We start from the raw sequence: 15,849 nt of genomic DNA, 5'->3' as shown, positions 1-15,849 counted from the left end.
GCTGCTAATGTTCATGCTTCCTTGCTAGTAAAAACAAATTACTGAGTGTTTTTACTGTGACAAATAAGTCCGTGGCTGCTTGTCTGGGTAGGCCTTGCTGCTGGAATTCTGAAACCCCCTGGGATGTGTGTTGTGCTTAGAAGCATGTTATTACCCAGAATTCTCCAAGCTCTCAGCTCTTTTATAGCAACACTGGTATTAGAGCTGTGGGAGCAAATTGAAAGGTTTGCATGCTCTTTCTGGATGCAGGGAGCTTCTTAATTTCTAAAAAGTATTTTTACTTCAGTCAGCAGGCAACTTCTTTCCACAAGCTTTTCTGGAAATATTTGTCCCTATTATTTATAGAGTTACCTTTGGACTCATAACCATGTTAATGAAAATGCTGTGGCAGAGAATGAAGCTGTCAGGTACCTTGTTACTGCTTCCTCATTTTCAGGGCAGATATGCTCCGCCCTGAGGCATGGCGTAGGTTAGAGCAGTCTAAGAGCTGCTCTAACTTATGCCTGCTGACTCTGGTTTGTAAGGAACCATAGCCAACTGAGCACAGCTGGAGCACAGAACACTCTAACCATGTCCCCTCCCTATCATAACGTAGCCCCTGTGCCTGAGTGAGTGGGAGTTTGTGCAGGGCATTGCAGTGCTGACATTGCACATCTTAATGGGCCAGATCAGGTGGTGTTTTCATGGTGTTTGGTTATTTTAAGAAGCTGATACAGTGGGGAGTCCCTTCTTTTGGTTCCTACACACTATCTTGGGGTTTTGTTTTTAGACTGGATGAATGTTTAAGGAAGTGCTGTGAAAACTGTCACTGGTACTTCAGAAGTTCACCTAGTTCATTCCTTTCTTTCTGTGCAGGTCTTAGAGGAGCCATGGCATTTGCTCTGGCCATACGAGACACTGCTACTTACTCCCATCAAATGATGTTCTCAACAACCCTTCTTATTGTCTTTTTCACTGTCTGGATTATTGGTGGAGGCACAACACCCATGCTGTCATGGCTGAACATTAGGTCAGTACACATCCAAACACTGGGCAATGTTATAGTCTTTAAAAAAGAAAAAAACACTGTACTCTGCTAGTCGCTGATAAACTAAAACCACCTGTGTGATGCTTGTTAGGCATCTCTAGATTTTAAGGGGTACAGATGTATTGGTAAGGACACTAAATAAGAAGTTACTTTCATTGACACTATGAGTGTATAGTACAGTAGGATCCCTGTTAACCAAAACACCTGGAGGCCTGAGCTCCTTAGCAGGATACAAGTAACATCTATTGACTTGAATGGAAATTGCTCACATCCTGCAAGGAGACAATAGGGCCCCTGTATCCCAACTTCTAAATCAATGAACTAACACCAGTCCCCATCTATTGGCCCCTGATAATAGCCCTGATCCCATTGAATTCAGTGTGAGACTTTCCATGGTTTCAGTGGGAGCTGGATCTAAACAGGCTGTTATCCAAACAAATCTGGTATTTCCTGGACTGTTAGAACAATCAGGATCTTACTGTACTGCTTGAGGACATGGCCAACATAAAGATTATGGTTATGGTATGTAATCATAACAACGTAGTCAAACTGCCAATAATACAGATGCTCTGAGGTTATAGGCATATACACCTCTACCCCGATATAACGCGACCCAATATAACACGAATTTGGATATAACGCGGTAAAGCAGTACTCCGGCGGGGTGGGGCTGCGCACTCCAGCGGATCAAAGCAAGTTCAATATAACGCGGTTTCACCTATAATGCGGTAAGATTTTTTGGCTCCCGAGGACAGCGTTATATCGGGGTAGAGGTGTATATTTTTGAAGCTACTTATCTTGGGAAGCAAAAGCCCAAGTAGAGAATCATGAATCCATCAACAGTTATTTAGCAGGTATGCTCCCCCTATATTAGGGTTTTGGCGTACTGTACACATGCTGTGTGGCCCTTACAACATACTGATTGCCTTCAGTACTAAGTGTGTTCACCAGAATTTGCAATATCCAAGGTCCTGTAGTAGGGTATAGGTAAGCACCAGGGAAAACTGCAGATGCTGAGGTAACAGTCTCTATTTATTTTTGCTAAAATTAGCAGGTTAGGGACCACCTCGGTAGTTGGACAAAGAGAGGAAATTGCCAGCTGATATGTATTTCCTTGGTTCAGTTAAGAAATGACTCGGAGTGGGTGGGATTTCCAAAAGCACTTGGAATTGGCCTAACTGCTCCCATTGAAATCAGTGGAAGTTGAACCATTGCAGTCAATGGGCGCAGAAACAGGCCAGCGCTGACCACTTCTGGGAATCCCACACACTGACTTGTTTTCCTCTAGAATTTTCTAGACAAATTCTCAGAAGAAAGACTAGCTATGGCTAGCAAAGACGCTCAGGCATTACCCACCCCCAACTCCTTAGATTCTCACCTCGCCGTGATGACCTTGGGGTCATTCCAGATGGCTGATGGTTAAATTCAAACAGCTGGGTACATTCTTGAGTGTTTGGGTTGGGCTTAGTTGGGACAGCTGGAAATATTACTCATATCACAGGCCTGTCGTTATTTTTTGCAATTTGAGGATGAGGTGTACCTCTCCTCTTGCAGTGACAAACCTTTTTTTGATGGTCTAGCCTAGGAACCTGAGGTGACATGAGCATTTCTGGAGGCATTTGAGGGAGGACATTGGTTTTTCTGACAGATTGTTTTGTTGATGATAGGGCCACTTCAGTAGTTTTGCTCCATCAGTAGGTGATACCATGTTCTTTTCTTATGCTCTTCATGAAAGTGCCACTCCCCAAAATCAATAATTCAGGCCATGAAGCAGCACAGGTGAAAACACTAGTTGACCAGTGCTGTGATACCACTCCTGGAATGGCTTCCAAAAGACAACTGTAATGTCACAGCAGGGCAGATTGACATACCTATAGATATTAAATTGTGTGTTGGAGGCATAACAGAACCCCCTGATTGGAAGTGACAAGAAATCACTACCTTTTTGGCTTGGTTGAACAGAACAAAATGGTTAACCTCTCATCTATATAATTATATAGATCTGTTTGTAGCATTCTGATTAGGAAATGCAATATTTGACTGACCCCTTTACAGTGTTCACTGGAATTGGGGCAGTTTGTCTTCCCAGAGGCCACATAAAATTAAACTTACTTAAACCAGGAGATGGCAGCCATGTGCAGCTGAATAAGAGTTAGAAACTCAAACACTGGTTAGTGGTAATTTATCATGATACAGTGCCAGCCACTGAGAAGTAAAATGCCCCCTTTGTTATAGGAGGGTAGCAGAAGGATAGAGATTGCAGCTTCCTAGTGAAGTTCAGAAGAGTTTAACATGCTAGTTCTTATCCTTTTGGGTAGGGTGTGAGGCATCAGAAGATGCAGTATAAAGAAAAAACTAAAGGAAGTCTGTATCTCAAACAGAAGCAATAGCATGGAATATAGGGCTCAGCTGAGGTGCAGTATGAAATTCAAGGTATTCACTGTTTCTTTAAATGGATGATGCCTGGACCCCTGGCACTTATGCCCTTTGAATTAGCTGGCAGTAAATAAAGCGTGAGAGGTTGAGAGTTAAGAAGTGTTTAATTATACAGCATACTTTAACAGAAAAGAGATTAAAGGTTAATATTTGCTTTTTGTTCATTTACTAGATTAAGTGGGAGAGGGGGCAATGATGCAGTTCATGAACTGGACCTATAATTCAGAAGTTGCAGACAACCATAAAAAAGGCCACTTGTACCCTGTGAAATTCAGAGTGGTTTTAACCTTAAACTTCAATTTAATTCTTGAGCCATTAGTATAACGAGTTTATAAAAGAAAAAACCAAAAGTCCAGCTAAAACTAATAACATTCTTCCACGCTTGCCTTGTTTGGGAAGTTTGTGTCCATTTTAGATTCAGCCGTTGGAAACTAAACATGTTAAAAATTTAAACATCAGTAATAATAATTTTTCATTCCCATCATGCCAGATGCTTGAGTTTCTTGGATCTCATAGATGTCTTTGGAAGATTACATTTAAGTCCCTGAATGGTAAATGGCTATGTTCTTGGAGGAGTGAGTTTGTTTTTGTTTGGAAAATACAGTTTAGCTTGAATAATCTAGCGGGGGAGTTTAAAAATCCAGTGGTGGTTAAAGCCAAGAAACATTTTTCCTGCCTGAAGCTGCTAAAAAACTTCAGAGAGATCTGACAGGCCAATAAATCAGAAGCATTGTCAAAGTTCCTCTCTAGAGAGTGGCTGACAAGGTTTCACTTGTACTTCTCCCAGGGAAAGGGAACTCTTGCATTTATATCTCAAAATGACAAACCTGTCATTGTTCATTAGGAATGGGTGACCCGTTGGGGCAGTGCTTCCTTTTTCCAGGTTAGTACTGACTGTTGCCATTGAAGCAAAATGCTGACTCATGTCCTCCCCTTTCTTGTTCAGCATTGGTTGTTTCAAACTAGGTGGGTGGGAAGAGTCACCACAAGTAGCTGAAATTAATTCATTTCAAAACTTGAATTTTTAATTAGTAAACAGACTTTTTTCTGAATTTTAGGAACGGTAAAGTAGCTTGTGAGAGAGAATAGAATGAAGCACTGTTCTTGCTGGGGGGAGAGGTTTTGATTTCCAATACTAACTTTTCTGTGTTTTTTGGTACTTAAATGATGCATAGTGACATGGTTACTATTGAAATAGCAGGATTTTTAATTGAAGTCCTGTTGTTGTCCAGCTTATTCAGATACAAAGACTTATTGAATGTTTTAACTATATGGAAGTAAAATTGCACAATATACGACTGTGCTTAAAAATGTAAGCAATGAGAAATTGAGGGATGTGCAGTAAATGAGGCATGGGGCCAGATACTGACCCATGAGAATAAAACAAAATATTTAATAGCTAACTCATTCAGTGAGCACCATCCAGTGCACTGAATTAGCAGGTGTCCTATGGAGAAAAGGTGCGTGCAGATTGTAATTCAGCTTTTAATTACATGATCACAAGGGTCTGAATTAAGATTGCACAGGCAGAACTTACATCATACTGACACCCACATGGGTCATCAGCTGGGTTGAAACCTCATCCCAGTCTTCTCTTCCTCCAGGTTCTCTGTCCAAGTCCCAGCTTCCTCCCCAGGCTCCACATCTGATCTCTATCTTCCCCCACTCCCAATCTCCTTGCCCAACCGGTCTCCCTACCCTCCCCCATAATTTTGAGTGTGAGCTCAGTCTCCCCATCCCTACCCTCCCTGGCTCTCTGTCTCCTTGACCAATAGGACCCAATCACCCCTTCACCCCATTCTGGCCTTAGTCCCCTCTGCCTTCAAGTCAGACTGCTTCATCCTCTGCTCTGCCTGGAGAGACGGGCTTCTTGCTCTCAGTTCCTGTGCTGGTGCCACTGTGGCCTCCAGTACTGGGAAAGAGCAGTTAATCCTGCTCCGTCCCTGCATCCCAGGGCCAGAGCGTGCTCAGAGCATATGGACTCTTCAGGAAAATTTAGTGGCCAAACTCCAAGAAGTGTCTACTGAGCATGTGCAAAGTGGAATTTTTAGGGGCTTGTAACGTGGTTAAATTAGTGTGGGTTATTGCGGGGGATGCCAAAAGGCACATCCCTGACACCAGGGTGCCCTCCTGCCAGATTTGAAGTCCCTGCTCTAAAGTATGGAGGCACTAGAGCTTCTCCACAGAATGGTTGGATGGATATTTTAACCTCAGTAAAAATGTATTTTTCCCTAAACTTATTCTGAGGAAAAAGCTGAACAGGTTTTGCTGTAATTTTCCAAAAATATCTTCCATGGACATACACCATGGAAAATATCTGCCTGTTAGTTTGGCAGTTATAAGCAACTGAAAAGAGAATCTTAGAATGGAGAGACTCAGGCAACCTTAACTGTAGGTGTCACTACCTGCACAAGGTAACCTTAATTCTGGAATGTGCTAATTTTAGAATGCTCAGCTTTGCAACCTTTAATGTTTTTTTTTAAATATATTTTTGTGTGTATATGAATTGGCCATATCTTATGTACATATGCACACAATCTCTCTCTCCAATCTATATCTATATTATAGCTCAGGGGTCGGCAACCTTTCAGAAGTGGTGTGCCGAGTCTTCATTTATTAACTCTAATAATAAACTCATGGGTCTAATAAATGCCAGTAATACATTTTAACGTTTTTAGAAGGTCTCTTTCTATAAGTCTATAATATATAACTAAACTATTGTTGTATGTAAAGTAAATAAGGTTTTTAAAATGTTTAAGAAGCTTCATTTAAAATTAAATTAAAATGCAGAGCCCCCCGGATTGGTGGCCAAGACCCGGGCAGTGTGAGTGCCACTGAAAATCAGCTCGCGTGCCGCCTTCAGCACATGTGCCATAGGTTGCCTACCACTGTTATAGCTATATCTTATATGTATATGTGTAGCCAATCATAGCAACATAGGGCTGGAAGGGACCTTGAGAGGGCATCTAGTCCAGCCCCTGCACTGAAGCAGGAGAAAGTAAACCTAGACCATCTCTGACAGGTGTTTGTCCAGCCTGTTCTTAAAAACCTCCATTGAGGAGGATTCCACAACCTCCTTTGGAAGCCTGTCCCAGAACTTAACTACCCTTCTAGCTGAAAAGTTTTTGCTAATATCTAACTTAAACCTCCCTTGCTGCAGATTACGCCAGTTACTACTTGTCCTACCTTTAGTGGACATGGAGAACAATTGATCACAGTCCTCTTGATAACAGCCGTTAGCATATTTGAAGATTTTTATTAAGTCCCTCTGTCTTCTTTTCTCAAGCTTTAAAATGCCCATTTTTTTTTAATCTTTCCTTGTAGATCAGGTTTACTAAAGCTTTTCTCATGTTTGTGGCTGTCCTTTGGACTCGCTCCAGGTTGTCCACATCTTTCCTAAAGTATGGCACCCAGAATTGGACACTATTCCAGCTGAGGCCTCACTAGCGCAGAGTAGAGTCGGACGATTACCTTCTGGGACTTCGGTACGACACTCCCTTTAATACACCCTAGAATGATATTAACCTTTTTAAAAACTGCATCACATTGTTGACTTGTATTCAATTTGTGATCCACTATAACTCCCAGATCCTTTTCAGCAGTACTGTTCCCCATTTTGTAGTTGTACATTTGATTTTTACTTCCAAAATGTAGTACTTTGCACTTATCTTTACTGAATTTCTTCTTGTTGAATTTAGACCAATTCTCCAATTTGTCGAAGTCATTTTGAATTCTAATCCTGTTCTCCGAAGTGCTTGCAACCCTTCCCAGTATGGTGTCATCTGCAGATTTTATAGCCATACTCTCCACTACATTATCCAAGTCATTCATGAAAATACTGAATAGTACCAGACCCAGGACTGACCCTTGCAAGACCCCACTAAATACACCCTCCCAGTTTGACAGCGACCCACTGATAACTTCTCTTTGAGTATGGTCTTTCAACCAGTTGGGCACCCACCTTATAGTAATTTTGTCCACCTTGTAATAATTGCTAGAAATAATTGTTACATGCACTTTGTTGTCATGAAAGATTCTGTGGTAACATGGCTGGATCTCCTTTTCTTGGAGGTGATAGCTTCTGGATGTGATTACCACCCACATGGTTGTATGAAAACAAACTAAGGGATGTTATTGGCAAATGTTTATCATACAGTGTTGTCATTGTTACTTTCTATGATTTTTGTTTTGTTTTGTTATTTTGTATTCCATTTTTATTTTGTGTGTTTGTTTTTGTTGTTGGTTTTGGTTTGTTTTTATTTTGAGCTTGGCTAAAGATACCAGCTCACAAACATTTTCTGTTACTTACATTCCATTCTTGTGCTGTACCAGAGTTGGTGATCATGCTCCATCGGTGGAAGAGATAAATGAAAGCCGCTGGCTGTACTTCAGGTGACACTGGTTTCCTCAGTATAAAATTAACCTGGTGCTTGGCTTTCTTCACCTTTCTAACCCAAAGTATGTGTTCTTGTGTTCTCTTTCTATGCTGTGGCATGCTGCTGCTTTTCAAATGAGGGACTGTACAATTTCTATAATTCTGAATCAGTTTAGTTCCTGTGAGCTGAAAGGGTGTGGTTCCCACAGGCAGGGCTTTCACTCTTTCAGTTTTTCCAATTTTTTTTTTTTTGTTATTCCCATTAAAATCTGGATAACAGACCCCTTCTACCTCACCACACGCTTAGGAAAGAAAGTAAAATGGTTCTTTTATTGTAAAACTAGTAAAAATAAAAGCCTCATCTGACTTCTGTGAATTGGGAAATCATGGATTTGATCCTATAATCCTTATTCATGCAAGTAGTCTACGTGACTTCCAAGGGGTTACTCAGGAGAGTAAGATTGACTCCCACCACAGTTGCAGGACTGTTCCATATTGGAACCCTCCCAAGAAAGGTGCTGATCGGAGCTGATCCATTGAGTTTAGTGGGAGGGGAGTCAAGATCAGTTTCCAAAACCAGTGAACTGGTAAACAAGGCCTGTTGTAGGCTGTTGAAGGTGTGTATAGTGTAATAATTACATTCCTTTGGTGCATCTTTAATGCACCCTGTTGTATCACAGGAGTCCCAATCAGCCGGTTAGTTTTTAGAACCACAAATAGGCCAACACCAAAACAAGCTGCATTGAGAACCAGAATAGTTAAAGTACTACCAGCATTCAGGGCTGTTACCACAGTAACTGTACATGCTTAGTTAGACATGCCACCTATGGTGAATTCCTGCCCTCCATTTCAGGCTTTGGGAAGGCTGGACTTAGGCAATATCACCAAGAATTAGAGCTGCTCTGCTTTCTATGGCCCAGTGTGGAATTTCTCAAAGTGAGGATCAATCGGGCTTTTAAAAGTGTTTTTTGCCAACTTTTTTTTGTTTTCCATGTAAACTTTCCCTTTGAGTTTGTTTTCGTGTGTGTTGGCAGAAGTCACAATGACAGTAGCACCATTGTCACAGGGACTGGGCTCATGAACATGTGCATGCAAGGTGGGGAGGAGTCTGCCTAACTACAGTGCTCAGCTTTTGGGTCACAGGTGTCACATCTGAGTAGTTACTGTGGCACCAAGAGTGATGCTGGAATTCTACTGTAATTCTAGATCCCTTCCAAACCAGATTGGTTAAGGAAATAGTGTTGACAGGGAAAGGTTGGTAGTTAAGGAACTCAGTTGGCAGATGAAGTTACAAGCTCAGTGATAATCCATTTACCATTAAAACATGTCTTAAAGTAAGATAAGCTGTTCATATTCTGAAAAATAGAGAATTGTTTTCATAAGGGGTCACACCTTCACTTCAATGAGCTTGTTTTCTGCTCTAGATACTGTTACTTTGTTGTGTCTGTATAAATTCCACTGACTATCCCAAGACCAGAATGAAAATGGTCACTAAATAGTATTTTTACTAAGACAGTTTGTAGTCATCTGGTTCTACATAATAAAATAGTGAATTGATGCTGAAAGGAGAAATGCATTTTTAATTGGCCGATTTCAGACTTTTTTATTTAGTCACAACAGAAAATTTTTCACGCATGACTGTTCTCATATACTGTTATCCCTCAGCCAAGTCTTATGTAAATAATTTTGTTGCCAAATCAAACACTTCATCTGTGCAATCCTAGAAACCATATGTTGCAGCTATGGATTGTCAGAGTGGATAGCACAGAAAATAGTGGTGGCTGCTGAGACTGCACTGCCATGTTCTTGGCTGCATTGCAGCTGACATGCCCTTCAAGTCACGTAATCCGGTCAGTGCTTAGACCAACATATGCTTGTTCATCTGGCTTTCCAGTAGACTATTTCAGTGAAATTCCAAGATGATTGGGCTTACTATGGTCACTGTGCACCTGGTGTATAAGAGCTAATCCAAGTAAATCAATCCAGCCCTGAAGAATTTTGTACTTCAATACAATTCAAGTCAACAGGAACAAATATTTACTTCCATAACAATTGATCTTTGTAATTGCTTATGAAGCAGGCAAGTAAAGGGAAACCACTTTGCTTTGAGAGACTTTTCTCCAACATCAAGAGCTTTTCTTGAACTGAACTGGAACTCTGTCTTGACTTCAAAGTGAACTATAATATTTGATTACATTCTCTGCACTAAATTCCGATGGTGGGAATAGTAGGATTTGTCATGAATTGTAGTTAAAGATTATTAATTATTTGGTGGTTGCTTAATAACTAGTGGCCAACATCCTTGTGGGAGTAATGTTAACAAAAACTAGCACTTGAACATTTAAACTTTAGAAAAGGGACTTATTTAAAGGAGAGACCTAGTCAAAAAGACCCTGAAGTTAAGAACTAAAAATCCTTAGACTTTGCATGAAAACTATTAATAAGCATTCCATAATAGACACATCAGGCGCACATACCCCCTAAACAAAAAAGAAGCAGACGGGCAAGAAAAAAGTTAGCTTGGCTAAGTGTTAAGATGCAAGAGGTTATTTGAGCCTCAGAGGTGTGTGTCAGAAAATGGAAATCCAGGTTAAGTGAAGCCTATAGAAAAGCCTATAAATTACAGCAGGTAAAATGGGAATTATGAGGGATAAGAGAATTTGAAGAGCAAATAATCAAAGACATTAAACAAAGAGATTTTTTTAGGAAAGACTGCTTTATATGAAGATATGAAGTGAGGTTGTACTGAAGTTGGGAAGCAAGGAGGGTAAAACACCAAAGACTTTGAGGGACTGGTGAGTACAGACTAACAGGGAGCAAAGGAACCAATTAAGGAGGAGAAGGACATTGACGCTAAATATTTTCTTTGCATCTGTCTTCACCACAGAGCATATTAGGGAGATACTTACCCTTTTTTCTGGTAATAAAATGACGTACTGTCTGAGATTATGGTCTCAAAAAGAAGAGCTGCTAGAACAAATTGATAAAAAGCAAAAAGTCACCCAGTTAGTACAAGGCTAAGAATGAAGTGGCTGAGCTGCTAAGAAAAATAAACACTTGCGTTAAAATCAGCTACTATACTGGAGGACACCAAATATTGTACCTGTTTAAAAAAATGCTGAAAGGTGAGACTAATAATTCAAACCAGTAGGCCCTATTTTGGTACCCTGTTAATTGGCTGAAACAAGTCAAAAATAGGACTGAAGAACACTAAGGTAAACATATGATAGGAAATAACCCGTCTGACTTCTACAAAGGGAAATCAACAGAAATGAGGTTTTTTTCCTCCACAGAAAATTGCAATGAAAACTTTAAAAGTTTGCATCTAAATTTTCCACAGAAAATTTCAGTTTGGAGCAGAAATTTGAACACTGAAAATTTTTAGCCAAAACCCAAAATAATTCTGTTTTGGAAATGCTGCCATGGTGCTTCATAGGAGTTGTAGTTCAAGTGCCTCATGCCCCCATTCTCCTCTTTGTGCTGTGCTTTTAAGAGGCACAACATAGAATCTCACCCTGTGCGGAAAAAGTATTTCCGTATCAGTTTAAAGCTTGTTCCCTTTCAGTTTCATTGATGCCCTCTTTTTTTATGATAAGAGGGGAACAGTAATGTCCAATCTATCTTCTCTGTCCCATTCATTGTAACTTTATCATGTCCCTTCTGTCCACCATTGATAGGCCCTTGCCTGGGATTTTCTGTTCAATTCTGGTAATCCCATCTCTAAAAGGATGTAGCCGAAATAGAGGAGAGTTATAGATGTGTAACGAGTGGCCTGGAAAATCTTCTATATGAGGAGAGTAAACTAAACAGTCCGTTTTCTCCAAAAGTAAGCAAATAAGAGAGAACATGATTAAGTTACACAACGTGAGTGTGTAATTTACTCCTATTTTTTCCCTTACTCCTAATACGAGGAGACATTCAATAAAATTGAAAGACAATAAATTTAACACTGATAAACCATTCTCTTGTGGAATGCACAATTAATCTGTGGAATTTGGTGCCACAAGAGATCCTGGAGATCAAGGGCTTAATAGGATTTCAGAAGGACTTGACAACTATAAGGATAACGGAAATATTGAGTTACTTTAGATAAGATTAAATAGATGTTTGGAAGGGATACTTCAGGCATAAGACGATCACTAACTGAATAACTATAGCAAGGAAATTCCCTTATGGGCCTGCTAGTCTGTAATTGCCTGCTGTCTGGTTTCTTGCTCCTTCTCTGAAGCATCTGGTCCTGATCACTTTAAGAGAGAGGAGACTGGACTAGAGGGATTACTAGCCTGATCCAGTGTGGCAATTCCCATGTTATTTAGGATAATGAAACTTCCCCAGAGACAGAGCAAACTAAGATAACGAATTCCCGGGCAGTTCAGACTACAGGGGTGTGACTAGCAGTCTGCCTCAAAGTCCAATGCTGTAACTCCTGTGTGGATGCAAACTAAGGCCTGGTCTACACTACGAGTTTAGGTCGACTTTAGCCGCGTTAAATCGACTTAAGCCTGGACACGTTTACACTACGAAGCCCTTTCTGTCGACTTAAAGGGCCCTTTAAACCGGTTTCCTAACACCACCTCGACAAGGGGATTAGCGATAAAATCGACCTTAGGGGGTCGGAATTGGGTTAGTGTGGACGGAATTCGACATTACTGGCCTCCGGGAGCTATCCCACAGTGCTTCATTGTGACCGCTCTGGACAGCACTCTCATCTCAGATGCACTGGCCAGGTAGACAGGAAAAGCCCCGCGAACGTTTGAATTTCATTTCCTGTTTGCTCAGCGTGGAGAGCACAGGTGACCATGCAGAGCCCATCAGCACAGGTAACCATGATGGAGTCCCAGTCCCAGGATCGCAGAAGAGCTCCAGCCTGGACCGAACGGGAGGTACAGGATCTGATCGCCATCTGGGGAGATGAAGCAGTGCTCGCCGAACTCCGAAACAGTAAAAGAAACGGCAAAACATTAGAAAAGATCTCCAAGGCCATGAAGGACAGAGGCCATAACAGGGACGCGCGGCAGTGCCGCGTGAAAATTAAGGAGCTAAGGCAAGCCTACCACAAAGTCAGAGACGCAAACGGAAGGTCCGGGGCAGAGCCGCAAACATGCCGCTACTACGCGGAGCTGCATGCCATTCTAGGGGGTGCAGCCACCACTAGCCCAAGCGTGTTCTATGAGTCCCTCTCTGCAAACGGGGAAGCGGGTTCAGCGGACGAGGAAGATGAGGATGGAGAGAACATAGATAGCTCACAGCAGCAAGGAAGCGGAGAAACCAGTTACCCCAACAGCCAGGATATGTTTGTCACCCTGGACCTGGAAACAGTAACCCCCGAACTGACCCAAGACCCTGAGGGCACACAGGGGGGGACCTCTGGTGAGTGTACCTTTGCAAAAATTACACATGGTTTAAAAACAAGCGTGTTTAATGATTAATGATTAATTTGCCCTGGCAATCGCGGCCAGTACAGCTACTGGAAAAGTCTGTTAACGTGTATGGGGATGGAGCGGAAATCCTCCAGGGACATCTCCAGAAAGCTCTCCTTCATGTAATCCCAAAGCCTTTGCAAAAGGTTTCTGGGGAGGGCTGCCTTATCCCGTCCGCCATGGTAGGACACTTTACCACGCCAGGCCAGTAGCACGTAGTCTGGAATCATTGCATAACAAAGCATGGCAGCGTATGGTCCCGGTGTTTGCTGGCATGCAGACAACATCCATTCCTTATCGCTCTTTGTTATCCTCAGGAGAGTGATATCATTCACGGTCACCTGGTTAAAATGGGGCAATTTTATTAAGGGGACATTCAGAGGTGCCCCTTCCTGGTCTGCTGAACAGAAATATTCCCCGCTGTTAACCACGCGGTGGGGGGGAGGGGTGAAGTGACCATCCCAGAGAATTGGGTGTGAGGGGGAGGGGAGTTAGTTGGGTTTGTGCTGCATGTTAAACCTGAAATCGCAGCCCCTCCTTTTACATTGCAAACCCATTTTAAATGGCACGGGTGCTTGGTATGGGAAATGAGGGCAGAACTGTTTGAAACCATCCCCACATGTTAAGAAGGTTAAAAAAGCCCAAAGACTATATGTCTTACCATGGCTGCCTGCAAGCTGAAATCTGTGTCCTGGCACTGCGTGAGTGATCTCTCACACCAAACCAGGAGACTCTCAATATAAGAGGAAAAATGCGACCTTGTAACGAAAGCACATGTGCTGTGTGATGTTGTGAACAGCAAAATCTAACGTGAAAGAGTCTACCCATTGTTCTCTAAAATGTATCTTTTTTAACAACCTCTCCCTTCTCCACCAGCTGCAAATCTTACTCCTTCGCAGAGGCTAGTGAATATTCGAAGAAGGAAGCGAAGGACGCGTGACGAAATGTTTACTGAACTTCAGACTGCCTCCCACGCTGACAGAGCACAGCTGAATGCGTGGAGGCAGTCAATGACTGATTTTAAAAAAGCCCAATATGAGCGAGAGGAGAGGTGGCGTGCTGAAGATGAGAAGTTGCGTGCTGAAACGCGGGCTGAAGAGGAGAGGTGGCGTCAACTTGTAATCAGAAAGCAAGAGTCGATGCTCCGGCTGCTGGAGCATCAAAGTGATATGCTCCTGCGTATGGTTGAGCTGCAGGAAAGGCAGCAGGAGCAGAGACCGCCGCTACAGCCCCTCTGTAACCAGCAGCCATCCTCCCCAAGTCCCATTGCCTCCTCACCCAGACGCCCAAGAACACGGTGGGGGGGGCCTTCGGCCACCCACTCACTCCACCCTAGATGATTTCCATAGCAATAAGTTTTAAAGTTTTAAATTGGAGTGTGTCCTTTTCCTTCCCTCCTCCCCCACCCATCCCGGGCTACCTTTCCAATTATCCCCCTAGTTGTGTGCTGAATTAATAAAGAATGCATGAATGTGAAGTAACAATGACTTTATTGCCTCTGCAAGTGGTGCTCGAAGGGGGGAGGGTAGTAGGGGAGGGTGGGGTGGTTGGTTTGCAGGGAAGTAGAGTTAACAGGGTGGTGGGGGAGGGGCAGAGGGTTCATCAAGGAGCAACAAACAGAAGTTTCACTCCGTAGCCTGGCCAGTCACAAAACTGGTTTTCAACACTTCTCTGATGCGCACCGCGCCCTGCTGTGCTCCTCTAACCGCCCTGGTGTCTGGCTGCGCGTAATCAGCGGCCAGGCGATTTGCCTCAACCTCCCACCCCGCCATAAATGTCTCCCCCTTACTTTCACATATATTGTGGAGCGCACAGCAAGTAGCAATAACAATGGGGAGATTCTTTTCGCTAAGGTCTGAGCGAGTCAGTAAGCTGCGCCAGCGCGCTTTTAAACGGCCAAATGCACATTCCACCACCATTCGGCACTTGCTCAGCCTGTAGTTGAACAGGTCCTGACTGCTGTCCAGGCTGCCTGTGTATGGCTTCATGAGCCATGGCATTAAGGGGTAGGCTGGGTCCCCAAGGATCACGATAGGCATTTCAACATCCCCAACGGTTATTTTCTGGTCTGGGAAGAAAGTCCCTTCCTCCAGCTTTCGAAACAGAAGAGACTGCCTGAAGACGCGAGCATCATGTACTCTTCCCGGCCAGCCCACGTTGATGTCGGTGAAACGTCCCTTGTGATCCACCAGGGCTTGCAGCAGCATTGAAAAGTACCCCTTGCGGTTTATGTAGTCGGCGGCTTGGTGCGCCGGTGCCAAGATAGGGATATGGGTTCCGTCTATCGCCCCACCACAGTTTGGGAATCCCATTGCAGCAAAGCCATCCACTATGGTCTGCACGTTTCCCAGAGTCACTACCCTTGATATCACCAGGTCTCTCATTGCCCTGGCAACTTGGATCACAGCAGCCCCCACAGTAGATTTGCCCACTCCAAATTGATTCCCGACTGACCGGTAGCTGTCTGGCGTTGCAAGCTTCCACAGGGCTATCGCCACTCGCTTCTCCACTGTGAGGGCTGCTCTCATCCTGGTATTCTGGCGCTTCAGGGCAGGGGAAAGCAAGTCACAAAGTTCCATGAAAGTGCCCTT

General features: G+C 43.0%; 1 protein-coding gene across 1 annotated transcript in view; it reads left to right on the top strand.

Moving 5' to 3' along the window:
- The window catches only part of LOC113406135 (sodium/hydrogen exchanger 7), a 115,229-nt gene that overhangs the window by 80,874 nt on the left and 18,506 nt on the right, over positions 1-15,849 (top strand). Inside the window, exons 12-13 of the mRNA XM_026649006.2 lie at positions 856-1,009; positions 7,796-7,855. Coding sequence (XP_026504791.1) covers positions 856-1,009; positions 7,796-7,855 — 214 coding nt within the window. The remainder of the gene's footprint in view (positions 1-855; positions 1,010-7,795; positions 7,856-15,849) is intronic.

Source organism: Terrapene carolina, unplaced genomic scaffold (assembly GCF_002925995.2).
Source record: "Terrapene carolina triunguis isolate 2854851 unplaced genomic scaffold, T_m_triunguis-2.0 Scaffold23, whole genome shotgun sequence".
Lineage (NCBI taxonomy): Eukaryota > Metazoa > Chordata > Testudines > Emydidae > Terrapene > Terrapene triunguis.
This window is presented reverse-complemented; position numbering and strand designations above follow the sequence as displayed.